The following is a 27439-nucleotide window of genomic DNA, read 5'->3' as shown; positions in this document are numbered from 1 at the left end:
GACAATCAGATAGTGCGATTTATTGCCCCCGCACCCCTCCTTCAGCCCCGTCCAGGCCCGGGAATAGACGGGACCCCATTCTCTGAGGGCTACCCTGGGAACAGGGGCTAGTCCTGCTCCAGCGCTCCTCCACGACCCCAAACCCAGGAAGGGGAGGAGGGACGAGGGCCAAGAAAAACAGGACCCGCGGGGAAGAAGAGAAAAAAACAATGGGAGGGGGGAGTCAGGGGGCGGGCACGATTAAACGAAAACTCTAAAGGGAAAAGGGCCCTCTCTCCCTTCCCTCCCCAGGCTCCCCTGCACGGGAGGGGCCCGGCTGCTCTCCATCCCTCGCGAGCGCCCCAGGCGGCGGGGGAAGAGGAAGAGGGGCCAGGGGCCGCTCTCTCTCGGTCTCCGGTCTCCGGTTCTCCGCACGGTCTGTCCCGGACTCACCGAGAAGAGAACCGGGAGGGCGGGCCAGGCCGGGGGCAGACTGCAGGGCGGGGGCGCCCGTTGCACCGCGCCGACCGCGGGGCGGCGCAGGGGAGCGAGACGAGGAGGCCACCGCCCCCCCGCCGCCTCAGTCCATGTCTCCGCCTCCTCCGGGTCCTGCTCCGACCGTCGTCCCCGCCAAGCCCGAGGGGCCCTGCCCCCCCCCCCGGGCCTCCGCCCCTACCGGCCCTCCCCGCCGCGGCACTCGCTGCAGCGCCCCCCCGCCGCCTCGTGGTCGTCGTCGTCGTCGTCGTCCCCGCCCGCCCGGTAGTAGCTCTGTCCGCAGCGGCTGCAGACGGACGGCGCGCCCACGGCGTGCACCTTCTTGTGTCTCCGCAGCGCCGCGCCCTGCACGAAGCCCTCGCCGCACTCCACGCAGATGTGCGCGGGCTCCTCGCCCCCCGCCGCCCCGAGCCCGTCCCCGTGCTGGGCGCGCTGGTGGGCCAGGAGCCCCGCCCCGTGCCCGAAGCCCTTCCCGCACTCCACGCACACGTACGGCTTGGGGGCCGGGGCGCGCCGCGAGCGGGGCCCCGGCGCCTTGGCCCCCGCGCTCGCCATGGCGGCGGCCGCCGCGGCCCCCTCGCCGGGCGCGCCCACCACGATGATGCCCTCGCCGTCGCCCACGGGGATGGCGATCTCGCCGTCCGCCGCCGCCGCCTCCTCGGGCGCCTTGGCCCGGCGCACGCTGGCCGCCAGCACCTTGGCCGCCACGCCGGGCCCCGACAGCTCCGGGTGCAGCCGCAGGTGGCGCGCCAGGCTCTTGGGCTGGCTGAAGCCGCGGCCGCAGCGCGGGCACATGAAGGGCTTGAGGCCGCTGTGCGAGCGCCGGTGCTTGGCCAGGCTCTTGCTCTGCGTGAAGCTACGGCCGCAGTCGGGGCAGGCGTAGGGCTTCTCGCCCGTGTGGATGCGCTGGTGCTGCATGAGGTTGGAGCTCCAGCTGAAGCGCTTGCCGCACTCGGAGCAGGCGTACGGCTTCTCGCCCGTGTGGATGCGCCGGTGCTGCACCAGGTGCGAGCTCTGCGAGAAGGTCTTGCCGCAGTCGGCGCAGGCGTTGGGCCGCTCGCCCGTGTGCGTGCGCTGGTGCCTCGTCAGCTTGGACCAGTGGCTGAAGCTCTTGCCGCACTCGTTGCAGATATAGGGGGCCGGGGGCCGCGGCCGGGGCGGGGGGCCGGCGGGGGGCGCCGACTGGGGCGGGGACAGCTTGGTGGGGGGCCAGCTGGGGACGTCGTCATCATCCATGATGAGGATGTCCACTAGAAGGCAAGAGGGGAGGAGAGTCAGGGAAGTCACGGCTGGGGGTTGGGGGTGGGGGGGTGGGGTGGGTGGGAGAGGGGCTGTCCAGGAGCCAGAGCCTGGGGCTTCCACCGGGCCTGGCCTCGGGACACCCTGTGATCACAGAGGGCGGCTAGGCCCGGTCAGCGCAAAGCCCTGCCCACAGACCCGGCTGAGCAGACGCTCTCGGTCTCCGTTCCCTTACCCGCCGTTTTCCTCGAGCATCGCTCAGTCCCTAGCATTTTACGGAACATTCGTGACTTTACCGAACACTCAAGACTTCCCTCCCAGCTGCTTCCCCCACACCCAGAACAATGCCTGGGACACGGCAGGGACTCCAGAAATGTCTGGAAACAAACAGCGTCAACATGAAGGAACATGAGTGGAAGTCCAGGAAATGACCTTGAAACCCCAAGCACCAGGCTGGGGTAGGGAGGTCCCAGAGTGAGGGCGCTCGGACCGCAGCCCAGAAGCAAAGGCAGGCCTGGGGGAGAGGGTGTTACACCTGGGCTCTAGGAAGACTGTCCTGGTGCGGGTGAGGAAACAGGAAGGAGGAACTGGTCTGGTTAATGGTATCACAGGGACCACAGGCCAGCACGGGAGTCCCGCTACCCTGGAGTGTGACCCCACTAACCCTATAATACCAGAGCCTCTATTACAGAGCCCTCACACTGGTCCCTGTCTGCCCCGCACAGACAAACAATAAAGAAGTGTGGGGCCCTGAGCCATCTCCCACGGTAAGGGAGCTGCGCCCCCACCACCCCACCCGCCCCCCCCCCACAACCGGCTCAGCTCAGAGAAGGCACCTGTGCACCTGCGACCAGGACTGTTGCTCTCCCCGGCCAGCAGGGCCTCAGCCCGGGACCCCGCATGTGTCGCCCGGATCAGCGCGACCTCCACGGGTGCGCCCTCGGGCTCCCTTCAAACACTGCTCTCCCCGCTCCTTCCCTCACCAGACCACATGCTCCAGCCCAGGGCAGACCGGTTGTTGCATCCAACAACCGGGCACGGGCCGGGCCCACAGGCTCACACGCCAACCCATGGGAACACTGGCAAACACACAAAGAAGAGGACGCACAGAGGCTGGCGCTAGGTACTTAACCAGCCTCAGTGAGATTAGGTCCTGTGAGCAGGGCGCTATGAATCGGGTCTTTACAGCACAGAACCCGAGGCACCACGCAGAGAATCAAAACCTGGAAGAGGCAGAGCCGCCCCGCGCCCCTGCACCACACACTAAGGTAGTGCTCCTCCAAGGGGGGCCCCTCCGACAGTGGCATCAGAACCAGCAGGGAAGGTAGGGTCTCGCTCCGCTGCCCCTGGCCTGCCGTTTCAGCAGCTCTAGGGCAGGGGCCCCAGCACCGCGTGACCCTGGCTCTGAAGACCCACCACTCCACGGCAGGGAGCCTGGGATCTGGCCTGTACCGGATACGGAATCATCTGGAGCAAAAAAGTGCAGATAGGAAGTCGGAAGGGGTGGGGCTTCCGAAGAACGGGGTGGAGCCCGTTTTGGTGTCAACATCAACCAACAAATGGAGTTACTAGCACGCCCGGTGGAGACGCACAGAGACACAGGGACAGAGACAGAGAGGGAGGGAGGGAGGGAGGGGGAGGGGGAGGAAGGGAGAGAGAGAGGGAGGGAAAGAAAGAACAAAAACGGAAGTGCGAGGGGCACCTGGGTGGCTCAGCCGGTTAAGTGTTTGACTCTTGATTTCGGCTCAGGTCACAATCTCATGGTTTATGAGAGGGAGCCGCACATCCGGCTCTGTGCTGACAGTGGGGAACCTGCTTGGGACTCCCTCTCTCTGCCCCTCCCCTGCCCCTGAGTGCACAGGTGCTCTCTCTCTCTCTCTCAAAATAAATAAACTTTAAAAAAAAGACGTTTTGCCTTTTAAGTTGTGGAGAACGTTTAACAGTACGCTGTGTTCACTAAATCTTCAGCTACGAAGGGTGTTTACACAGCCACCACGCACATTCTGAGTACAATCGAGGCTTGTGAAACGCTGGTCCCCAGGTCGAGGGCTCTTCCTCACCCCAGAGCAGTGTGGTCGCATGAGTGCGGGCCAGAGACCTGGGCACCTGGGCCAGAGTGGGACGAGATCCAGGAGGATGGGCTGTGGCCTCCAGCTGATGGGGCGGCTGGGTTTTGGGACATGCCTCAGCTCAGGCTGAGTGAATTTTCTGCCTGTGTCCAGCTGCCCACACACACCACTGCTTTTTCAAGCAGGTGTTAAAGAAATTGCTAAGGGGGGAGGGTTTTCATCACTCCGGGAGGCAGGTTCTTTTCCAACCTGCAGGTTCCTGGCCCTCTGAGGACCTCTGGATGCTGGTGTTTGCTTTCCAAGAACCAGCTGGCTCTGGGCTCGGAGGTGGTGGTGAAGGGCCAGCCTGGGGGTCAGGCAGGAAGTGAGCAGCCGCCCTCTGACCCCCCTCCTCACTAGGGGCTTTTCTCTGAGAGGATTCAAGGAACTGCTGCAAAGAGAGGAGTGTAGTGACCAGTAGAAAGAGCTCACTCCACAAAAACAGCAGAAGTAGCTGCCCTTCAGGGGAGGGGAGGGGAGAAGGGGAGGGGAGAAGAGGGGAGGGGAGGGGAGGGGAGGGGAGAAGAGGGGAGGGGAGAAGAGGGGAGGGGAGAAGAGGGGAGGGGAGAAGAGGGGAGGGGAGGGGAGGGGAGGGGAGGGGAGAAGAGGGGAGGGGAGGGGAGGGGAGGGGAGGGGAGAAGAGGGGAGGGGAAGGGAGGGGAGGGGAGGGGAGGGGAGGGGAGAAGAGGGGAGGGGAGGGGAGAAGAGGGGAGGGGAGGGGAGGGGAGAAGAGGGGAGGGGAGGGGAGGGGAGGGGAGAAGAGGGGAGGGGAGGGGAGAAGAGGGGAGGGGAGAAGAGGGGAGGGGAGGGGAGAAGAGGGGAGGGGAGAAGAGGGGAGGGGAGGGGAGGGGAGGGGAGAAGAGGGGTGGGGAGGGGAGGGGAGGGGAGGGGAGAGGAGGGGAGGGGAGGGGAGAAGAGGGGAGGGGAGGGAAGGGGAGGGGAGGGGAGAAGAGGGGAGGGGAGGGGAGGGGAGGGGAGAAGAGGGGAGGGGAGAAGAGGGGAGGGGAGGGGAGGGGAGAAGAGGGGAGGGGAGGGGAGGGGAGGGGAGAAGAGAAGAGGGGAGGGGAGAAGAGGGGAGGGGAGGGGAGGGGAGAAGAGGGGAGGGGAGAAGAGGGGAGGGGAGAAGAGGGGAGGGGAGGGGAGGGGAGGGGAGGGGAGGGGAGGGGAGGAGACGGGTCTCCCGGCACCAGCACTCACAGCAAACATTGTCTCGACCTGGCCCAGCTCAGGGCCTCAAGCGGACCACCCTTTGGGGCTGAAGCCGGTGGTTTAATTCGACGTTAGCCCTGCTGTTGTAAAACACACAGCCAGGGACTCGAGGACCCCAGAATGGAATGCGGAGCTGAACACAGAAATACAGACAGACAAGTGCCCAGGTCAAGCAAGACACAGGGCCTGGCCACCCACAGGGAAGCCCCTCCTGCACTCACCCCTCCCACCATGTGCCCCTGCATTTCTCGGTGGCTCTGTTGCCCACGTGCATCCCCGGAAACTGCAGTGTGGCCCTGTTCCATTATTTAAAAAAAATTTTTTTAATGTTTACTTATTTTTGAGAGAGAGAGAGAGAGAGAGAGAGAGATCATGAGCAGGGGAGGGGCAGAGAGAGAGAGGGAGACAGAATCCGAAGCAGGCTCCAGGCTCTGAGCTGTCAGCAGAGCCCCACACGGGGCCTGAACTCACGGATGGCGAGATCATGACCTGAGCTGAAGTCGGACACTCAGTCGGACACGACTGAGCCACCCAGGCGTCCCTGTGGTCCGTTACTTTTCAATTCAGAGTGTCTGAGAATCTCTTTCAATCCAGACTCCCCTGTGTCTTGCTTTTGCTCACAGCCTTGCTGTTCAAGAGCGCGGGCTGCGTGCGGTTCGGCAGGTGACTCCGTCCCCAGACCTGCTGTCCGAAGACCCTGCCCCTGCCTCAAAGGTACACGATGTCTGTCCGCCATGCCTGTCTGTCCGTGCCATCGGCGTCCGCAGTGCCTGTCTGTGTGGTCAGCAGCCACTGGCGCTCAACACTCAGGTGGCCCGACTCACTGAGTGTGCAGAACAGAGCTCCCTTTCTCAACGTCGCCATGAACTCCTGGATGTAAACGTATATGGTGGGTCTCACTCCACTGCCGTCATTACAGCTAGCGGACCTCCCAGTGTCCCATCCACAGCAAGTTGAGGGGGCTCCACACCCCCCAGACGGGGCCCAGGTGGTCTTCTGGCAGCTTCCCTGCTACCCAGCCTACTGAGAAGTCCCAGGCTCATCTACGTGTCCCACCCGGACGTGAAACACGCTGTTTCTCCAGGAGGCCCTGGGCTCTTTGGGCGGAAAATACTTCAAGACCAAAATCAGGAGAGGATCACTGTTTGTTTTCTTTCCTTACAATAAAATTCCTCTGAGTTCACACTGACACTTCCCAGACAAATCCGGACCTACAGGTTTTTCTAGAGTCTTCTCTGTGATCTCTGCATCTCCCCTCTTCAAAGGGGAGGAGAGAATCTGAATGCCCCAGAGTTACTTACTTGCTGACCCCACGTTAGTTTCGAGATAACCACCGAGGAGCAAGTAGCTGCCTCAGTGCGGGCCAGAGACCTGGACGCCAGGCCCGGAATCGGAGAGAGATCCCACCATTGCCAATTACGATTCCTGAAAACACAAACGAAGAGTGGCTTTGGGTGCGCAACTCCTGTTCACAGCCGGTCCTCTGCCAGCCACGTGTGCGGTCCCGACCTACCCTACCTCCCGGGGTCTCATGAAGCCCAGCCGGCTCACTGCCTGTCTGTCCTCGCCAGTGTCTGTCCGAGCCTCACTTGCTAAGACTCCTCAGGAGGGCCCACAATGCGGTGGACAGAGCCACCCAGGCGCCTCCAACTCGTGGCTCATTTTTTTGTGTTTTAATGTTTATTTATTTTTGAGTGAGTGTGTGAATGGGAGAGGGGCAAAGAGGGAGACACAGAACCCAAAGCGGGCTCCAGGCTCTGAGCTGTTAGCACAGAGCCTGATGCAGGGGCTCCAACTCAGGAACCCCGAGATCATGACCTGAGCCAAAGTCAGATGTTTAACCAACTGAGCCCCCCAGGCGCCCCCGTCAGTTTTAAGAAGACCCTTGGCTCCCTCTGCCTTCCCGGGAATCCTACACACGGCTCCACTTTCTTGGGCACAAAGGGCTGCTGACACACTGCCAGCACCCGCCCTCTGCCCACAGGCCCCGAGGTTTGCTGCTTTCCGTAGCAGCCAGTGACCCGAACAGAACGGGGCCTGCTCTCCTGACGCGACACTCTCAGATCTGTGATTGGCTCTTTCAACACCTAAGTTTTGCATTCCAGGAAGGTTCCCTATTTACTCCCTGTCTTTGCTTTGGGTTTCTCCAGGACTGCCCCCTCCAATCACTGGGGTTCTGGCTAGCTTCAGTTTTTAGTCCGTTTTAATCTTTCTTCATTTCTCTCTTATTTAAAAAAGATATTTTTTTAATGTTTTATTTACTCTTGAGAGAGACAGAGAGAGACAGAGCATGAGCAGGGGAGGGGCAGAGAGAGGGGGAGACACAGAATCCGAAGCAGGCTCCAGGCTCTGAGCTGTCAGCACAGAGCCCAACGTGGGGCTCGAACTCACAAACGATGAGATCATGACTGAGTTGAAGTCAGACGCTTAACGACTGAGCCACCCAGGTGCCCCCCATTTTTATCGTAAAATGTCCTTTCTCGCTGGTTATCATATGTAAGTGCTGAATCACGCTAAATTCTACTCCTGAAATCACTACTACACTATTATGTTCGTTAACTTGGATTTAAATACAATTTAAAAATGTTTAATAACAGTAATAAAATAATAAAATAAAATGTCCCTCCTTTTTACCTCCAATTTTTCTTGGGGAATGTGTTGTTTTTATTCTGCCCTGACTTTTCTCTTTCAGGCATCACTGTGAAATCTCTCATATTGCAAACTCACTGCTGGGCTGTACACCCTGCTTCTGAGTGTTCTGACTTTGCCCTCTGACCCTATCTGGGGAGGTGTTATCTGCCCATGTTCCCTTTTATTCTAATAGCTTTTCGGGGTGGGGGTGGGGTGGGGGCAAGGTTCCGGGTAGTGTTTTGGCTTCTAACGTCCTTGCATCATGGCTGAGAGTCTGTGACACGCTCTCCCAGGATTCCTGGCTCTGCGGCCACCCGTTTTCATCTGTGGTCAAGAACAGTTCCCACTCAGTTTTGGGTCCCCTCCTGGAAGGTTCCACCCTGCGTGGGTCCTGCCCTGGCAGGGCATTCGACCTGGTGGGCCCCAGGCCACTCCAGCCCCTCAGACCTTCCTGCGGCCCCGAGCTCCCTGCTCCCAGTCTGGACAGAACACCTCCAATCTCAGGTGCTGGCCTCAGTGGGACCCCCAAGCCTTCCAGTGAACCCGAGGGCTATTTGGGGCTCTTCCTCCCTTTCTTCCCTCCAGCACAATGCTACCAGCACACAGGCCTGGGGCAGCTGGTTTGTCCCCACCCAACCGTATTTGGGGGCTCATGGGGGCACCTTCACACTAAGGTGTGTGTCATCAGCATGGCCTGGGGCATATGGCTTTTTATGTGTGGGTCTGGGGGGAGTCCAGGGCTGCCATCATGCTGGGCTCAGAAGCAGCATTTGAGGGCAGCTCTATGGAACGACTTCAGGGCGCGGCAGAGGGAGGTCAGAACCCATCCTCCGGCAGGTGACTTCTGGATGCCAGCTGACATCTTTCCTGTTGGGAGGGCGCCCTCCTCAGAATCACGAGGTCTTTTCTATTCACATACCCATTTTTCTGGATTACTCTGTAGCTAAAGCCCAGATAGGCCTGCACGGCTCTCCCCCCCCTCCCCCCCCCCCCCCCCCCCCACCACTGCCTGACCCCACACCTCTGGCCAACTCCACCCTGGACGGCCAGTTTGGGGCCATCAGGAGGTGCCCTTCTCCTGGGCACTCCTGGGAACCATCAAATTGCCTGGAGGTGGCCCAGCCTCCCTGCCCAGCACTGTTTCTGGCATCCCAGCCTCCCAGGACGGCCGGTGGCCGGACAAGCCCGGGACACGCAGAAGTGCTTCTAAAACACCAGCCTCTGTTGACAACGGCACCAGCTAAGCCTGCACACCATTCCCCAAAACATCCCCACACGGGGGAAAACAGAAATTCCTGCGGTTTCACAGATGGTTAGGGCAAGTGCACCCCAGGGAAAGGAAACGCGACCCCCTGGCTCTTTTCTCTCGTGTGTGCGGAGCCGTCTGACAAGCACCGCCCGGGTGACCGGCCGCCTGCCCTGGGAGCAGCGGGCTTCAAACTGGGTCACGGCCCGGCAGCTGGGGCCAGCTCGGCATGGAGAGGATGGCAGCATCCCGCCCGAAATAGAGCAGCAGGGGAAACGAACAGCCTGGGTGCCGCCAGCAGTGAGGACTGATCTGAGACTTTTACCTCAACACTCGGCAGACACACACACACACGTACACACACACACACACACACACACACACACACAGGGGCTGGGGGCGAGTGTGCAGGCGTGTGAGAGGTGGGGCGGGGACGCTCAAACTTGTGGGGACAGAGAGCTGGAACGTCCTGCAGACACCATGGGCTGGAGCCCAAGCCCACCTCCTGGTCTGCCCCTTGAGGCCCCACCACCCAACGCGTGGCCTGAACGAGCCTCAGGCCCACGACCCATAGCTCCTGAGGGGCTGGCGGCCTCCAGGGAAGTACAAGGCACCCCTGCTCCCACAGCAGCCCAGACAGCTTCCCCATCACTCCTGAGCCCCAGAGAAGGCCCTTCCCCCTGGGGTGACCCTGCTGGGTGCTGCCCACGGTCAGTCCTGTCTTCCTCGCCAGAAAATCCCCAGCACAGGGCTGAGCTGGGATAAGCCAGGCATGGTGACCCTGAAGCCACCCCGTACGTCACGCGTCCCCGACTGGGCCAACCAGACCCAAACGGGGTTGACGGGGAGAGAGGCCTGGGCGGCCCTCTCTGCATCTGCCGTACCCCTCCTGTCCTTCACTTCGGGCGGGTGCCTGGGTGGACCTGATAGAGCTGAGGCTCCACTCGGGAGCGTGGGGGCGGCCGGGACAGCACACAGAAGGCCACCCAGGGCCAGGACCCGGCGGCTCGTGCAGGAATCGCGGAGAAGTGGCTGAGCTAACCACCCCTGAAAGCACCCTGCTTGCAGCCTGCCATCCCAGACCACACGTCCTTCCCGTCCTTCCCGTCCAAGCCACCAGGACGGTTCCCTGTGGTTGCGCCTCCAGCTGTGCACGGGGACCCCTCCAGCCGCTGGAAGACAGCCCCGGGCTCAGAGGGCACAGCTCACCCCCGAGCCACAGATGGTGTCCCGGGTGACCCCGGCAGGTGAGCGGAGCAGGGCGTGGGCGTCACTGCAGGTTACCTCAAGGAGCTGCCGCTGGCAGCTGGGGACAAGGGTGGACACAGGACTGCGTGGAGCTCAGTCAGCTGGGGGGACCGGGGAGACCCCAGGGTGCAGTCCCAGCCTCCACGGCCAGGGATGCCTGTGGCCACGTGGCTGCGACTCAGGGCCGCAACAGCACCTCCCAGTCTTCATCTTCCGGCCCTGGGACGGGACAACAGGCCCACCCCACCTGCCTTCTCCCGGCTCCAGCTCGCTCTCGGGGGTCGGCAGACACCAGCCCCTCTCACTCACCGCTCACCAGGCCCCGTTCCTCTCCACTCTCCACGGAGCCCAGCCTGCCTGTGCACACGTGTCCTCCCCACCCCGAAGGCCCAACATCCCTCTCGGGCAGGCCCAGGGAATCACACCACCAGAGCCACCACAGCGGCAGCCAGCCGGGGCCTCGGGGCCTCGGGACATCAGGGCAGGAGTCCAGCACAGCAACGGTACCACGGGAGGCAGGAACCTGGCGGGCCCACAACGATGGGATGCCCAGCAGCTCGCTGTCCACAACAGTGGGACGCCCAGCAGTGCCCAGCAGCTCGGAAGCATCCGGGCATGGGGCTCACTAGCTGAGCTGAGCGAAGGGAGGGTCACAATGTGGTGACACCGCAGTGGGGGATGGGGAGCACAGGCTCAGGACAGCCGGCTGGACAAGGGGGATGAGACAACCCACCTGTACGCTTTCAAGGTTTTATAAGGAGAATAAGTTAACGGAGGACTCATAAAACTAAAACTAACTTACTCAAAGGCAGACGTACGCTCTGGAGAAAACGGGGTGTTTGGACAGGGACTGGGTGTTTCATTAGGTGGGGTCAGCACTGCGTCCTTGTCGTTTTGGTCGTGCTCTTATGGAGCCTGCACCTCTGGGAACTTGCAGGTGTGATGATACAACATCTAGAATTTTCTGTAACTGCTCCAGGGGGAGAAGAGGGCACAAGTGGGGACCTAAGAGTGGTGAAGGGTCTCTGATCGCCAGAGTTCAGAAGAAACAAACAGTCATTACACCACTCATGTTTCAAATTTCCACAACAAAACAGGCTTTTAAGTGAATTTTAAAAGGGCTAGAAGGTTGGGGCACTGGTGGCTCCTTCTGTTGAGCGTCTGATTCTTGATCTCAGCTCCGGTCATGATCTCACAGTTCATGAATTCGAGCCCTGTGTCGGGCTCCATGCTGACAGCACGGATTCTCTCCCTCCCTCTCTGCCCCTCCCCTGCTTGTGCTCTCTTACTCTCTCTCTCAAAATAAATAAACTTAAAAAAAAAAAAAAGGGAGGAGGGGCTAGAAGGGCAAGAACATAGGTCAGGCGAAGGAGGGGGAGCAGGCCCGGGGGCGCACCAGGGAAGGACAGGCACGGGCCCTCCCTGTGGGGGCAGCTGGGTCAGAGTAAGCACGGAGCCCCCATGACTCGGTTTCCTGCTCTGTACCCAAGGCTGCTGGGGACCTCCCAGCAGGGAGCTGCTCTTCATTCTCCTCCAGACGGTCTTGGAATAAAGAAGCGGGAGGAGCCCGGGGCTTTATAACAACATCTACCCCCACGTGAGGTCCAGGCCCTCGTAACCCTTCTCTTGGCAACTATGGTACACTGGCACAAGGTGGTGAACTCAGTGCCTGTTTTGTAAATAAAGTTTTATTGGCACATGGTCACATTCATTCACTTCCAGATGGTCGGCTGCTTTCCTGCTGCAAGGGTCAGAAAACCAGAAGTATCTCCCCTCTGGCCCTTTACGGTAAAAGCCATTTGCCAACTCGGTGCCGGCCCCGGCCAAAAACACTTCATCAGCAGCACGAGAACAAACGTCCGTGCTTTATTTCCCGGCTGCCCTACGGGAAAGCCCCCGGCAAGCAAACCCCAGGCCCCACGAGCTCAAAAAGGAGTTTTATTCAACCCAAATAATGCTTTATTAATAAATAAAACAAGGTACCAGTATTTAAAAAGTGAAACATTTCCCATAAAAACCCAGATACCCAGCTTTCCCCAAAAACCCAGCAGACAGCCGCCCCTGTAGTCTTGTCAGCTCAGGTCACAGTGCCACCCCAACCCTGTCACACCCGCCCCCCTGGTCTACAGTCTCTTGCTTGGGAGAAGCACAGGCCACCTAGAAACAGGGCAGCGTGGCCAGGCCGCTGGGGGGCGAGGGGGCCGGGCCATGAGGGCAGGAGGAGGGATGGACAGCAGCAGCCCCCAAGGGCTCCCAGGGCCACAGGAGGAGAGGTGCAGGGAGCCGGGGTCCAGGAAGGGGGCAGGATCGGCCAAGAACCGCCCAAGGCCACCTCACCTGGGTTCTCATGACTGGCCATCTGCTGGTCCTCGGAATCCAGCGGCCCCGGAGACCAGGCCTCTTCCCGAAGCTCCATGTCTGGGTCCCTGTTAGGAGAGGATGAGACGGAAGGACAGAGTTTACAGGATGCCAGGCGCCGCGCTGGCTCCAATCCGCGCTCAAGCACGGCCCCGGCAGACAGAAGGCGTGTGGCAGCAGGTACCTGAGAGACCCTGCGCGGGGGACCAGCCCAAGGCCACACCCGATCTGGGGAGGAGCGGCTGCCAGCCAGGCTTGTGTCCCAGAACCGCCAGGGCGAGACACCGCCTCCCGCCTGGGCCTCCACAGCCGCCTCACACGTGATCGCCACCTTGGACCTGCCGGGGACCCAGGAGCGAGGAAGCCCTCCATCCACGACGCCCCGTCAGTCACAGGGTTGAAGGGCTGGCATGCCGGGCCCACGCCCAACATCACGGGGAAGCAGACCGACGCAGGCACCCAGGTCACCCACGGGGTCACGTTCTGTGGTCTCAAACGTTCATGAACTAAGACAGAGTCCACATCAGGGTCCTGGGGGAGGTAGCTGAGTCCCCAGGATGCCTGCACTCAGAGGGGCAGCCAGACAGCCCCCGACGCCCTCCCAACCCCTTACCTCTTTACTGGCCCCAAGGGCCAAGGCCTGGCTCCTGGGGCAGACAGCCCCGCACCTCTTCCTGCCCCCTCCGGCCTCCATGATTCACTGAGCAGAGCTGGGCAGGCGTCTACCCTGTGTCTTAGACTCGGGCAGGGTGGGAGACCTAGGCGGCACCCAGCCCCAGGCGTTCGGCCCCTCGGGACCCGCTCCCTGGTGTGGCCTCACTCCCTGGCAGGAAGCCTGCAGCTGGCAGGACCTCTGACAGGAGGCTGTAGCAGGCCAGGAGCAATCGACTGGACCTCAAGGGGCTCCTCTGCACCGTCAGGCCCTCGGGCCCCAAACCAAGGGAGCTGCTGCCTTAAGGTGAGCGCACGCAGCTCTGAGAAAACTGCCACGGGGTCCTCTGCCCGCCACGGGACCTCACAGGGCAGCGCCTGCTGCCCAGCATCTGGGAACAGCAGCCATCGGCCCCCCAGCACCACACACCTCCTCGCGACCTGCCTGACCCATTTCTCTCGAATCCCCCACCGACAAGGGGCTCACCACCACCCAGGCACCAAAGGAACCAACCATTCCAAACCCGTTCCGCCCCACAGTGGCCTCTACTGACATCTGAGAGGAAGCCAGGCAACCAGCCGTCCCGCTAACAGACACACGCAGACACGTCTCCTGGGGCTGGGCCCTGTTCTACGTGGTACGGACACCATTAACTCTGAGCAGGCAGCACCGCTGCCCCACCATCAGATGAGGAAACTGAGGCAGGAGCGGCAGCGATCCGAAGGCACACGGCACGCAGAGAACCGCAAACACGCAGGCCAGGTCCGAGCGAACAGGACGGCCTGGCCCAGCCAGCCCCGCCCCGCAGGGCCTGCGAAGCGGCAGGAAGACAGATGCTGCTGTCCCCCCACGCCTCCCAAGAGCTTCCCGCCCCCCAGCCCCGGCTCCACATCACCCTGCACGGACACGCTCTGAACGACCACCATCCCATCGCAGCAGAGGTGAGATCACCAGGGAGCAGGGACGAGATGCCAACAGTGTGGCCACAGAGCCCCCGGCCCCAACCGCTCTGCCTTCCTGACACCCAACCAGTCGTCACCGGGACCTGTAAGAGCACAGGACGTAACCAAAGACCAAGGCGGGGGGGGCGGGCGAAGGACACTGAGGAAGGGATGGAAAGCAGCTGGCTCGGAGGCGCTGGGGGGAGGTAGTGATGAGCCCCCGGTTGGAGCCCCCAGCCCAGGCCTTCTCATGGCCACCGTGCCACCAACCACGACAGGGAGCCGCCATGAAGTGGGGCCAGGTCAGGTCACCCCCACGCGTGGTCACGGCGCCCACTGTGACCCAGAGGCACCTGCCTGACTGATCACAGGCTCCCCCTCCACACAGGGCACTTATGGGACTAACCAGAAGACAAGGCGGGAGCGCCAGCAATTCTGCAGGGGCCGGCATGTGCTCGGTGGCACAGTCCCTTCCTGCCTACCTGTCCCTGCCACCCCCACCCCACGGGCATGGGGTGGTGAACAGGCCACAGCCCAGCCTCACGGGAGGTCCCTGCCAGTGATGAACAAGCAGGTGAGTGAGACAGTGAAGTTCATGGAGGGGAGGGGAGGGGAGGGGAGGGGAGGGGAGAGACAGGCAGCTGCACCAAGGCATCAGAAGAGGATCTCGCAGGTGGAGGGGCCGCAGGAGAAGCGTGGACTGGGAGGGATGCTGGTGGCAGGAACAGCAGGTACAAAGGCCCCGAGGCTGGAGATGCAGGGCTGGGAGGATTCTCTTGCAGAGCCCAGAAGGCCAAACGGAGGACTGAGCTCTTTGAATCCTGGTGATCCCTTTGAGCTGGGCACCGTCACAACACTGGGGCTCACTGATGTAAGGGCGCCAGGTCCTGGAGGTCCCTTGCAGCAACAGAAGGAGCACCGATGGTGGGCAGCCAGGACTCACTCGGCACGCACAGTGCCACATGCAGTGCCACAGGGTCTCCCAAGGTCCAGGAGGGTGTGGAGATGAGGGAGGGAGCCCCCCCGAGCAATGTTTCACCCTGTCTGCCCGAGCCATCACCTCCCCAGAGGCCTCCCAGCCCCCAATCTGCCCCAACCTGGGACCCACGAGGTGCCCGGCACCCACAACAGCGCCAGGTGCCGATGGGGGCTGAGGATAGGCGTGTGGCACACGCCTGAATGGGCATGAACAGAACAGAGGCTGCAGGAACAAATGCCTGCAACTGTGTCCCCCTTGCCCACCCACCTGCTCACACCCCACAGGGAGGACGGACTGCACCCCAGAGCCCAGTGAGCTCCAGCCAAGAGCGGGTGCCACACACGGTTTGGATGAAACCAGGCTGGCATAGTCCGGCCACTCGGCTGTGGAGCCACAAACGCTCTGACCCTGACCAGATAACCGCCTCCTCCAGAAACTAACTAGAGGGGAAAACCCGAACCTGGGAAAACGCTGCTTGCAGGGGCACAAGAGTTCATCACAGCCAGATTTAGAGCAGGGAAAAAACTGGAAAGAAGCCATCAGCGCCGGTGGGAGAGCTTAAGAAAATCCCACAGAGGGCTGCCTGGGCAGTCAGTGAAACGTCCAACTTCAGCTCAGGTCACAATCTCGCGGTCTGTGGGTTTGAGCCCCGCGTCGGACTCTGCACGGACACCTCAGAGCCTAGAGCCTGCTTCGGATTCTGTGTCTCCCTCTCTCTGCCCTTTCCCTGCTTGCGCGCTCTCTCTCTCTCTCTCTCTCTCAAACATAAACATTAAAAACAAACTTTTTTTAAGAAAAAGTAAATCCCACAGATGTCACAGCCTCACAGACAATGGTCCTGATGCCCCCCTGATGATAGCAGACAAGTGATTTTAACTTTTTTCTTTTTGTTTATTTTCATTTTCTCTATTTTTTCTTTTTACGTTAACGGGTAATTACTTCTGTAACGGGAAAGACTAAAAATTGATTCCTTTCTGGGACAGCCATCGCGTATGGCAATGGGAAACTCGCTGGGTGTTGAGGGGGCAAAGTGGACGCAGCCGGATGGCCCTCGGGTCACACAGGGTAACCACGAATCCACAAAAACCCTCATGCTCGGCTGGCAGGCGTGCAGGACGGGGCGGCCGCCGTGGACAACAGTCTGGCGGCTCCTCACGTGATAAACAGACTTACCTTGTGACCGGCGACTCCGCTCCTAGGCATACACCCACGAGACATAAAGCACGTGTCCACACGCAGACCAGCCCACGAACACTCACGGCAGTGCCCTTCGTAGCATAAACACCAGAGGAAGAAACCAGCCACAAAGGATGCGGACAGCAGATTGCATCTATGCGGATGGCCAGGACAGACAGGAGCGGCTGCCAGGGGCTTGGGGGTGGAGACGGAGAGGGACCGCTAATGGGCTTTTTACAGAATGAGAAAATTCTGGAATCAGACCACGGTGACGGTTGCGCAACATTTTGCGAATATATTAGAAGCCGCTAAACTGTACGTGTTAAAGGGTGAATTTCACCACATGTAAGTTACACCTCAATTAAAAACAAAGACTTGGGGCACCTGCCTGGGGGGCTCAGTCGGTTGAGCATCCAACTCTCAATTGGCTCAGGTCATGATCTCACGGTTCACGAATTCCAGCTCCACATCAGGCTCCTCGCCCGCTGGCAGGGCAGAGCCTGCTTGGGATCCTCTCTCTGCGTCTCTGCCCTTTATGTTCTCTAGTGCTCCCTCTCTCTCAAAAAAAAAACTTCAAAAAATAAAAAAAACAAAGAAGACAGACTTCAAAAAACGTAAGGGCCCCCTGATAACAAGGCCACAAATGCTAAAAATGAGGCAAGAAGGGAGCGTCTCTACTTGCTAAATGAAACACTGCCCCATTCATGAACCGCTTAACAAAGCCAATTGTGTCCTCAAGAAAAGCGAGGTAAGCCACAGGAAAGAGCCGGGAAGTGCCCACAGGGTTGTGGCTGGCGGGGTTGGGGTGAGGAGGTGGGCCCGGACAGCCAGCTTGGCTCCCTCCTCTGTGCATGGAAACTTGTTTGCCAAGTGGGCATGCTGTGCTTCCCCTGAATTAATGTGTAAGTCGCTGACAGCAGGGACTTCCCGGCCCCGGGCCTCCACCGCAGGCCAGCTTCCTGCAGCAAGAAGGCCTCGGCCTTCGCTCTGTCCCCTTCCTGCCCCTGTCCTGCCCCGCCCCCCAGGGAACCTTTGGGCTCTGGGGCACCTGGGCCGGGCGGCGGGGACAGGAACCTCTTCTCGCTGTGCCGGACAGCGAGGTGTCAGCGGCTGCCCCACGGCCCAATGAAGTTCCCGGGCAGCCAGCAGATGGTCACCCAGAGCCAGGAGCCTGGTACCCACACGGAGGCAGTGAGGGAGCCAGTGCAGCGACACATGGGGCTCCCTGTGAACAGAGCAGAGGCAGGGCTCCATCAGGGCCACCACCAGGGCCATCTATCCCAAAGAGGCCACTTTGCTTCCTGGAAGCAGGAAATGAAACCCGCACAGCAAAGTGCCCTCCCTGGACCAGGAGGGAAGACCATCCTTCCCTCCAGACGCCAGAGAAGGAAGTGTGTATAAACGGACCTCCTAACGTACCCTTCTGTCCTCCAGTCCCCTCCAGGGGGACCCTTCTGTCCTCCAGGGGCTGCAGCACCTTGGCCTCCGCACTTCTCTGGGTGTTCACTTCTCTCGCTTGGGCTCCCGTGTTTGTGGAAACACACTCCGCGTGCTTTCTCCCATTGATGTGTTTTAGTCACAGCAGGAAACCCTAAGAGGGCAGGGGAAACGCCTACCTCCCCCACAGACCACTGGAAAAGGCCTCTTTGTGGGACAGACCGGACTGAGAGGGAGTCATAGTCATGGTCCGCCCGCCCGTCAGCCACCCCCTGCTACCAATGGGTTTCACCGGAGTGTTTTAACGGTCACCCTTTAAAATATATCTAAGTAGCTACGCCACATCCTCGATCATGCCCCTTGGCCTGTAAAGCCCAAAATATTTACCTTCTGGCTCATTACAGAAAACGTGTGCCAACCCTGATATAAAGGAACGAGGGCCACCCCAGACTCCCTGGCCAGGCCTGGAGGTGCTCTGCCTCCTGCGGGAAGCAGAGAGGGCCAGAGGAGTGTGCCTGAGGAGCCTCAGCAGGGATGCCCGTCGGAAGGAGGCCCTGAGCTCGGGCACTGTCCTGAAACCCCAGTAATTTTCTCTGCATCTGTGTTTGGCACATCAATTGTGACAGGACAAGGAAGTGTGCACCGGGCACTTGGAGCCGGGCCACGCCCTGTGCCTGAGAAACCCGGGCAGAGAGGGTCTGGGCTCCCGTGGGCATCTCCACGTGGAGGGAGCTCAACGGCAAATACCAAGTGAAATCACCCTGACAGATCACGAGACCCCAGAAGAAAGGAAAAAGCTTTTTTCCTGCTTTTTGCACAAGCAAGGGGCTCACCTCTTCATTTTGCAGAGTCCCAAAAATTATGGAGCCTGCCCTGGGGGCAGCAGATGAAGCATTAGGGGCAATGAGGCCCGAGCGCATACAGGTCACACAGGCCCTGGCCAGGAGTCTGCACGTTAATCCAAACACAGCAGGAAACCATGTTTTCACAGAGGATTTGCAGAGGCCTTGGAAAGACAAAGATGCATCTTCTGGGGCACCTGGGAGGCTCAGTCTGTTGAGTGCCGACTCTTGGTTTCAGCTCATGATTTCACAGTTCGTGGGTTCGAGCCCCGAGTCGGGCTCTCTGCTGACAGCACAGAGCCTGCCTGGGATTCTCTCTCTCCCCCTCTTTCTGTGCCCCTCCCCCAGCTTGTGCTCTCAAAAAATGACGCACCTTCTTGTTCTGACTTTTGAGGGGTCAGGAGCTTTCCCGCTGGACCTGCTAGTCAGGGGTGAGCCAGGAGCAGGGCACACTCCCGGGTTACACCGCCTCCCAGGGGATTTAAGCAAACTATCGGGGTGAGGCCAAGGCCCACAGTGGTGCTACCCTGGCCTGGAAGCTGGGCCCTGCCGGCCACTGCCCTGCACTGTGAGCCTCCCTGCGATGACCAGCAGGTGCCCCAGGGGTGAGCACACGAGGCAGGGAGGAGCCAGGGAGGCAGGCAGGGAGGAGCCAGGGAGCACACGAGGCAGGGAGGAACTCTTGTGAAGAGTTAAGAAGGGTGTTCACGACACGTACCCAGGCCCTTCCTCTCCCATCCACTCACTCACTCACTCATTCACTCGCTCACTCACTCATTCACTCACTCATTCACTCACTCATTCACCCACTCATTCACTCGCTCGCTCACTCATTCACTCGCTCGCTCATTCATTCATTCACTCATTCACTCACTCACTCATTCGCTCGCTCGCTCACTCACTCACTCACCCACTCACTCACTCAAGGAGCTGCTGAGCCCTCCAGTCAGACCCTGGGGGCCTGTGGCTTACGGGTCCTACACCCAGGATCTCAGAGGCGTGGGGGAAGGGCTGCAGCCCCCGACCCACCTCCCACTTGCTGTGGAGGAAGCCAGATTCTGCACTGTGACACCTTCGGAGACCCGCCTACCCCCCATGCTCCCTCCCAGCCCCCCAGTTTCTCCCCACGGCCTCTGTGTGACCTCGCCCATTCCTGAAGATGAAGAACGGGCCTCCCCCAGCCCGCCGGAGCCGGGCCCTTGAGCGATCCAATTAGCACAGGGGCAGACAGGGCCCAGCCGCTATGAAGCTCAGACAAATTATTGTTATTATTGTTGTTATGAGATCCCGCCCACCTGCTCTGGATGCCAGCCCACCAATTAGCCCCTCTCTTTCTTCTGCTGCCAATCTCACTGCCTCCCCTCCCCCGCGCCAAGCAGCTCCAAACCACCCCTTCTGAACCCGTGCCTGGCAGGGCCCTTCCCTCCAGGATACCCCCCTGCCTGCCTTCCTCCCTCACCTCCCAGCCCTCCCCTCTCTCTCCTCCCATCTCTTCCTCCCTCAGAGCTGGGCTGTGACTTCCACCTCCTGCCTTACCTCCCACCCACTCCCAACCACTCCCCCAGCCTCTGGGTCACCAAATCCAAGGGCTATTTAACCCCTGTGCTGGCAGCGAGCACACGTTCCCCTCCCCTCACAGGGCTCCGTGGCCCAGCCACCTAGGACACAGTCCTCCCGCCTCCTCCTTCCCACCCCGTCCACCCTCCCCCTGCCTCCCCATGCCCACTCCCTCCCAACAAGTCTGCTCTACTCCCCACACCAACCCACTCATCTTTCTAAGTCACTCAACTCAAACCGCCCAACTGAAGATGAGCAAAGAGCCAGAACAGACGTCCTCTAAAGGGCTGAGGAGAACGTAACAAGACTCTCAGCCTCATTCGCCATCACAACAGGGTCCCACGGTGTCAGAACACAGGTGACAGAAAGCAGAAGACATCAAGAGCTGGCGAGGAGGAGCACAGCCTGGAACCCGCACGGGCTGCTGGCTGGGCTGGGAAATGGGGCCGCGGCTCTGAAGGGACTGGCGGCCCCGGAAGGTAAAGCACGGAACCACCACGGGATCGTGTCGCGCCGGCTTGGACCAGACACCCAACAGAGACAGGAACAGGCCCGCGCTAAGTGTGCACACGTGCGGTCACAGAGGCATAAACCACGACGCCCAGACACGGAGACAAGCCAACTGCCCATCGACAGACGAACTGATACACAAACTGTGGTTCGATCACACGACAGAACGCTATCCTGTCACATGCCGCGTCACGGATGAACCCAGAAAACCTCACGCTGCGTGAAGAGGCCACACATGGAGGGCCCGTTCACATGAAATACCCAGAACAGCAAATGCAGAGACGGGACGTGATTTAGGGATTCCAGGGGACGGGGGGCAGAGAAGGGGAGTGGGTGCAGCCTCTTTCTGGGATGACGATGACATTCTGGGGCAATGGGCGTATCTATCTGTGGGCACGTCACCCACCACCGAATTGTGCACTGTAAGCGGGGGGACCCGTGTGGAGCAGGACTCACGCCACTGCCCTGCCTCAACTGCCCTGCTGCACGTGCCCACTGTGCTTCACCCAGCCCCTCGATCCCACCCCCACCTCCCGCCCATGGCCTGTCCTCCACCCACCTGGCACCTTCTCACCTTTCCAGGGTCCACTCATGTGTCACCGCCCAGGCCGCCTAGGCCCCGCCCCGGTTCCCCTGGCTGGGCACCACCACCTGGAACCGTGTCTTGTGCACAGAGCTCCCTGACGGCAAGCAGCCTGGTGCGCACGTCCCTCGCCCAGCAGGGGCCACTCGGACCCCAGGCCCCTTTTCGGCAAACCCCTCCACTCTCCTCACCAGCTCCTACCCACTTCCCTTTTCTGTGGGCAGCTTCACCCCTCACTCCAGGCCTGAAAATCCACGCACTCCCTCCTCTGCCCCCACCTGGATCACCTCCGACCCCCACAGCTGGGCCTGTCAGGCTCTCCCCTGTGGTTTGAACACTGAGGGACAGTCTGCAGCACCATGGGAAGCGCAAGCCCTTTTCTGTGGGGACACGGAGCTCTCTGTCAACCTCTCCCGTCCCATTCCTTCCACAACGATCGGTCTGCTCAGACTCTTTCCGCCTTACCTGCGTCGGCTGAGTAGACCCTACTTCCCCAGAATGTAACCCGCACCCCATCCGGGTTGTCCAGTGCTCTCAGAAAGAGCTGAGCAAAGCAGTCCGTTTCGATCCTGCTCCTCTGTCCCCTCCCCACCCCCACCCCCACCCGCTGTCTTCCCCTTTTCCTGGACTGCCACCCAGGGAGTCTACCTCATGGCTTGGTCGCTTCCGTCCACCTCCCGTCTAGACCGGCCACCATCCTCAGGGGCACCGCGCACCCCTGCCTCCGATCCTTCGCGGCCCACCCAGGGTGCAGCCCACCCCAGGGGCCCCAGCAGGAGGCACACTCCAGAGGCCCTAGTCACCACTCCCTGCTATGTCCCAGAGAAAAGTTTCTAGAATTCCCAGAACCTCCCTGTGCCCTTATGGCGGCAGGCGGGTGGGGAGTGTGGAGGCCACCTGCCACCATCCGGGAATGCTCAGCATTCAGATCTACAGAGATGTCTGTGAACACTCCTGATTCTTAAATCTTGGCCAGTAACTAAACATTGCTTACACAAACAAAAATATTCTCCAGGACAGAAAAAAAAAAAAAAAAAAAAAAACGCAAGCACACCTACAGACTGCCTATGTGTCACTGGTCAATCAGACCAGTGGGCCTGTTTGTCCACATTTTACCTGCAGACGGGCTGCCGGGGCCCAGCAAAAGTACCACCTCCCCCAGGAAGCCTTCCCAGACTTCTCTCTTCCCTTAGCTCAACTGTCCTCTTTTCAAATAATAGTAACAGATCCCACTCACCAAGCACAACTACATCTCAGACCTGGGTGCAGGGTGCTGTGGGTTCATAATCCTAATCCCCACAACCCCAGGCGGAAGAGAGGACAGGCTCTCTGGGCAGGCTGCCAGAGTCAGAATCGGCCCCACCACCCCCCAGCCATGTGACCTTGGACAAGGTGCTTCAGCCTGTGAGCCTCCTCACCCTCGTGAGTCCTGCATCAAGATCAAAGCAGAGCTCTTGGTGAGTGAAGAGCTCAACAGGGAGCCAGATGCCCAGTACGTGCCTTGTGACCCCTGAGAGGACTGTTCAAACTGGGGTTCAGACAACTTCGGTGGCTGACCTGTCATCACAAAACCATGAAGTCGAGGAGCACAGACTCCAGCCGGGTCGGCCAGCCTCCAAGGCCGTTTCTTTTCTCCGCGCTCTGAGGACGCCAGCCCCGGCTTCCTTAACTTCCCCGGGTGTCCTGGCAGAGCAGCACAGGGCCCTGGTCCACCCACCCAGGCTCGGCGTGGCTGGCTGCTCAGCAGTCGTGAGGCGACAGTTCTCTGTGCTACTACAACAAAGCCACCGACACTATGAGCGTCAGAGTCACACCTGAAATGAGAGGCTGGGTCTCAGAGTACCCTGCACCAGCCAGTGACCCTGCAGGTACCTTCGTGACAACGCACCGGTGGCAGAGGGAGACCAGAGTCCCCAACCCTACGACTGATACCCAAGAGGCCTTCGTGACGGCCTGTATCTCCCCAGACCCCAGGCGGCGGCATGATGGTGAAGGGCCAGGTCCTGGACTCTCGCACACACTGGTGCTCCTATGCAGCTGTGGGGCCTGGGGCTCGATCCCCCACCCCTAAACTGGGGGTAGTCACCCCCATCCCAGGGCCTCTCAGAGCTCAGAACAGCGAGTACTAAGCGCAGGACCAGACGCCCGCCAGGCGCTCAGAAAGCCAAGTGCCAGCAAATTTAGTCTGTCTCCACCAAGAGGGCAGGGCCATAGCTGACTCCCAAGGCCCCAGCTCCCAGCACACACAAGGCCTTGGGCAGCATGGAGGACAACCAAAGGAGCTCACTGTCCTCCTCCCCGGAGTCCCAGGGTCCTCTTGGCCAATCCCTCCCTGTCCTTCAAGACTCGGACACACCACCTTCCCCAGGACATGCTTCTAGAGTTCCTGGGAGCTGTTCTGGGAAATTCCCCCAGAATTTTTTTGCTTTGCTGCTTCTGTGTGTGTCTCCCCAACAGGTCTCCAAGCTGCTGCAGGACAGGAACTGCCAGTGCCGCCCGGCTCTGACTCTGGGCCAGGGGAGCCTCTTCTCCCACCCCACAGCAGAGCACTGCACCCGTGGGCCCAGCACACAGCCGAGTTGTCCAAGGAACGCTAGGCTGTGCTATCTTAGGGGAAAGGAGGAAACGGAGCATGAAAAAGGGAAGTGACAGATCCAAGGTCACCAGGATGGAAGAGACAGGAGACAAGGCCTGGCCTAGGAAGGCCTGGCCCCGGAGCCGTTCCCACATAGTTTATGGTCACTTCTCTGAGGTTTGTTCTCACTTTAAACGGAAAGCATTAAGAGCTTCCCTACCAAGATCAATACTATTATTAACATTCCATTTCACCTGGACAGAAATTGAGATGTTAACATTCTTCTGTGCTGTAAAATCACAAAGTATGAGGTGTGGAGCTGGGATGTGAACGCAGGTCTGTCTGACCCCAGAGTTCTTAATTAATTGGTCACAGTGCTCCTCATGGGCCAGGCAGGGTGACAAGCCCTAGCCCTGCTCCAGCTCCTCAGCTGGGCTGGGGTGGGGGTGGGGATGGATCTGGAAAGCTTCCAGGGAAAAAACTAAGACATGAGATAACACAAGTTGGAATCGGATCTGAGTGTCGTCAGGGCTGAGGCAGAAGGCCGGAGGGCCAGAGGGGACTACAGCAAAGACAGGCAGGTGAATGCCAGCTGCATTTAGCCAAAGAGGCTTACAGCCTTACGGAGGAGATAAGCCAGGATCAATGGCAACCGTGCGTCCCCAGAGCAGAAGCCAGCTCTGACTCCCAACTGGATCCTCGGCATTGCCCAACGAGGGGCCTGGCACCAGGAAACCACATACCGAGTCACTCCCTTCCTGAAAGCCCCCGGGACTGGGCTGTGCAGGGATGCCAGCCCTGGGCTCCCACAGCCCTCCCCACCTCCCGATAAGGGATCTGGGTGGGGACTCTGCCCTCCTGCTCCAGGACCTTGCTCATCTCTCTGCCCTGGCGCCCAGTACGGGGCCGGCCCTGGAGGAGCCTGTGGGTCACTTTTCCATCGGGTGATGCCGCCATCCTGGGCTGGCCTGACCCCACGGGGCCAGTGGCACGTATCTCCAGGAACCGGGGTGTCCCCCCCTTGAGAGCCGGACAGGGTCTGGGGTATAAAACAGCACAGCTAGACGCCCGGGAGGCTTCGGGGTCGGCTTCGGGCCGGGCCACCGTCCGCCCCTGTCCCGCGGGCCACGCGGTGCCTGACCTTGGCCCAGTCACTTCCCCTGCGGCGCACGCGCTTCCTGCCCGCCGCCCGCGCCGGAGCGAATGAATGAGCCTCCCGCCGGGCGAATGCCCTAATCACCGGCCGGATCAAAGGCCGCACGCAGCCCGCCCAGGGCAGCAGCGGAACCCGGGCTTCTCTGAAAAGGGGAAGGAGGTGGGGTGACAAGCCGGGGACCCAGACGCGCCCCCCGGGCCGCCGTTTCCGGTCAGGCCAGCCCAGCCCGCGCGTCCCCTTCCCCCACCGGGGCCTCAACTTCCCCCGGGAATCGCCACCACTTCCGGCCACGACCTGCCGGAGAAGCTGCGGCGGCCCCACCCCCGAGCCCCCAGCCCGAGCCCCGGCGCTGCGCAGGCGCGCTCCCTCCCCGGCGCGGCCCCGGCGCGGCGCCGCGCACGCGCGCTCCCCGCGGCTCCGCCTGGCGCGCCCTCGCCCGCCCGCGTCACCGGCCGCGCGCCCACTCACGCCCCCCCAGCACGCGCACGCGCACTCTCCCGCCCAGTCGCGCTCGCCCGCCCGCCTCCCCGCCCGCCCCCCGCCCGCAGCCCGGCTCCCGAGGCGCGCGCCCACCCGGCCCTGGGTTCACGCCCCCCGCCCCCGCGCCCTCCCCTCACCTCCTCGGTCCCGGGGCCGCCGCGCCGCACTCCTCCTCTCTGCTCCCTCGCGGATGGTGGCAGCGGCGGCAGCGGCGACTCAGACCCTGGGGTCAGGGGGACGGGCGCCCAGGCCGGAAGTGACCTTCCTGGCCGCTTCCGCCCGCGCTGCTCCCCCTCCCCTTCCCACTCCCCCTCCAGCCTCCACCCCGTCCTCGCCGCTCTAGGAAGGCGAGCCCGGCGACCCCCTAGCCGCCGCCCCCCAAGCTCTATGGTACGGAGCGGACGCCCCTGGGAGCCACTTCCGGACACGTCTAGGACACGGGTCCTCCGTGCCCGCTCTATGGCGCCGCGCGCCGAGGGGCTTCGGGCCCCGCCCCCTTCCAGGACAGGAGGCGCGGGCCCGGCCCGTTAGGCGGAGACTTCCGGGTGCTCGGGAGGTACCCCCCCCAACCCGGCTCCCGGCGCTCGCGCCTGCGCGGTCGGCGCCCCGCGCCAGCCTGGGGCGGAAAGGTGTGGGAGAGAGTGGCGGCTAGGGCCGTTCGTGCCACCCCAGGTCCTCCTGTCGTCTCTATCATCGTAACCCCTTCCGTGCCGGGGCTCGAGGCGGTGGCAGCGTCCGCTTGTGGAGGCAGCTCCGGGGCACAGCCCTGACGAGCCCTGCCCGGTGTCCGCGACTGAGCCTAGTTAGGGTCCCGGAGCGAATCTCTAGGGCGGGGCTGGCGGCGGGGGAACCTGCTGCCCCCAAGGCAAGACCCACCGGTGCCCTCGTTTAGTGCACCTGCCACCTGCCAAGCCGGGCGACCAGCCAGCCCCTTCCTTCCCTGGGTCCCTGCCCTCTGGTGGGAGAGGGGAATGCTGGTCTCAGGTTTCAGCTGAAGCCAACCCTGGAGCTGAGAGGGCTCACCGTCCCCCCCCCCCCACCGGCCTCAGTGCCCTCCCTTTTAAGGGGGTAATAACACGTTATGCTCCTGCGAGGTCTTTGCATACATTAGGATCCGTTAATAACCTATTCCTCTTTTGCAGATAACAAGGGACAGAGAGCTCAAGGCACCTGCCGAAAGTCACATGCAGAGAATGCAGAGCCTGGGCTCCAACCGTGGGCTCGCTCCCGATTCCTGTATTTGACTGTGCCTAAACTGCCTCCCATTATGGACCATTGATCCCAGTAGCTGAGGATTCACCTACTTTCCTCATGTGAGGCAGGCACTTAGGAAGCACTCACTGAATGTCAGCTGTTATTTCAGTGTTCTCATATAAGTAGATGTTTTAAAATTATTGTTTACACCACAGTGTGCTGGCAGGCCAAGTCATTGCCCACCCCACCCCCCAACACTCCCCACCCCACACACTTGGCTGGCTCTCACGTCAGTGGCAGATGACTTACCGTAATTATTTATAAGTGTTTTATTATCATCATCACTGAAACAGTCACCAATAATAAATAAATAAACATAAATGACGGATTAAGAAAAGAGAAACAGTCACGGAGCTTGGGAGTCAGGAAGATGGGGATATACAATTCCCTTGTTGAATAACACCTCTCACAGCCTCAAGAATCTGTACAAATTTGCTTAATTTAGGACCTGATCCTAGCAAAGTCTCAGTGAAAATGCTAGTGATTAGCAGGACTTATTAGTGCTATTATTTCTGCTGTGGCTGCTGAATACCCTCATATCTCAATCTGCATCAATCATAAGATGTGTGTTGTTGATCTAATGACATCTTTTCAGGATAAAAAATAGTACTGTATTAAACGTGCATGTAAATAGTAAGATATGCCTGTGTCTCACCTTCAGAAATATCACAAAAGTAAATTTTTAAATACTAATTATTATTACTATGAGTATGAACTTTACGTCATGAAACCTGAGTATAAGACGCATCGGTGCTCCTCTGAATCAGATCACTTGTTGTATGTC

General features: G+C 60.5%; 1 protein-coding gene and 2 long non-coding RNA genes across 5 annotated transcripts; 2 read left to right on the top strand and 1 right to left on the bottom strand.

The window, feature by feature from the left end:
- ZNF787 (zinc finger protein 787) lies at positions 1-25942 on the bottom strand. Of its 3 annotated transcripts, XM_045440360.1 has the most exons (4): positions 25539-25942; positions 12493-12581; positions 6332-6455; positions 1-1724 (listed from the first exon to the last, which is right to left on the bottom strand). In XM_045440360.1, coding segments are annotated over exons 3-4 (1074 nt in total). In that variant the 5' UTR covers positions 6333-6455; positions 12493-12581; positions 25539-25942; the 3' UTR covers positions 1-651. The 3 variants fall into 3 exon arrangements, with proteins under 3 accessions (XP_045296316.1, XP_045296315.1, XP_045296317.1); XM_045440359.1 differs by lacking the exon at positions 6332-6455 and having other exon boundaries at positions 25539-25932; XM_045440361.1 differs by lacking the exons at positions 6332-6455; positions 25539-25942 and adding an exon at positions 16259-16556.
- Positions 11798-19768, top strand: LOC123577975. The gene is made up of 3 exons (XR_006702187.1): positions 11798-11904; positions 18966-18971; positions 19757-19768. It is a non-coding gene; the product is annotated as an uncharacterized LOC123577975 (long non-coding RNA).
- LOC123577978 lies at positions 25707-27348 on the top strand. Its single transcript, XR_006702189.1, has 2 exons — positions 25707-25791; positions 26544-27348. It is a non-coding gene; the product is annotated as an uncharacterized LOC123577978 (long non-coding RNA).
- The last annotated feature ends 91 nt before the right edge of the window (positions 27349-27439 follow it).

Source organism: Leopardus geoffroyi, chromosome E2, assembly GCF_018350155.1.
Source record: "Leopardus geoffroyi isolate Oge1 chromosome E2, O.geoffroyi_Oge1_pat1.0, whole genome shotgun sequence".
Lineage (NCBI taxonomy): Eukaryota > Metazoa > Chordata > Mammalia > Carnivora > Felidae > Leopardus > Leopardus geoffroyi.
The sequence above is the reverse complement of the archived record's forward strand: the minus strand, read 5'-3'. Positions and strand labels throughout refer to the sequence as shown.

Coding starts and splice junctions, on each gene's coding strand:
- ZNF787 (XM_045440359.1), bottom strand. CDS start 12,571: ATGGAGCTTCGGGAAGAGGCCTGGTCTCCGGGGCCGCTGGATTCCGAG. Junction 1,725..12,492: donor GGCCAGTCATGAGAACCCAG/GTGAGGTGGCCT, acceptor CTTGCCTTCTAG/TGGACATCCTCATCATGGAT.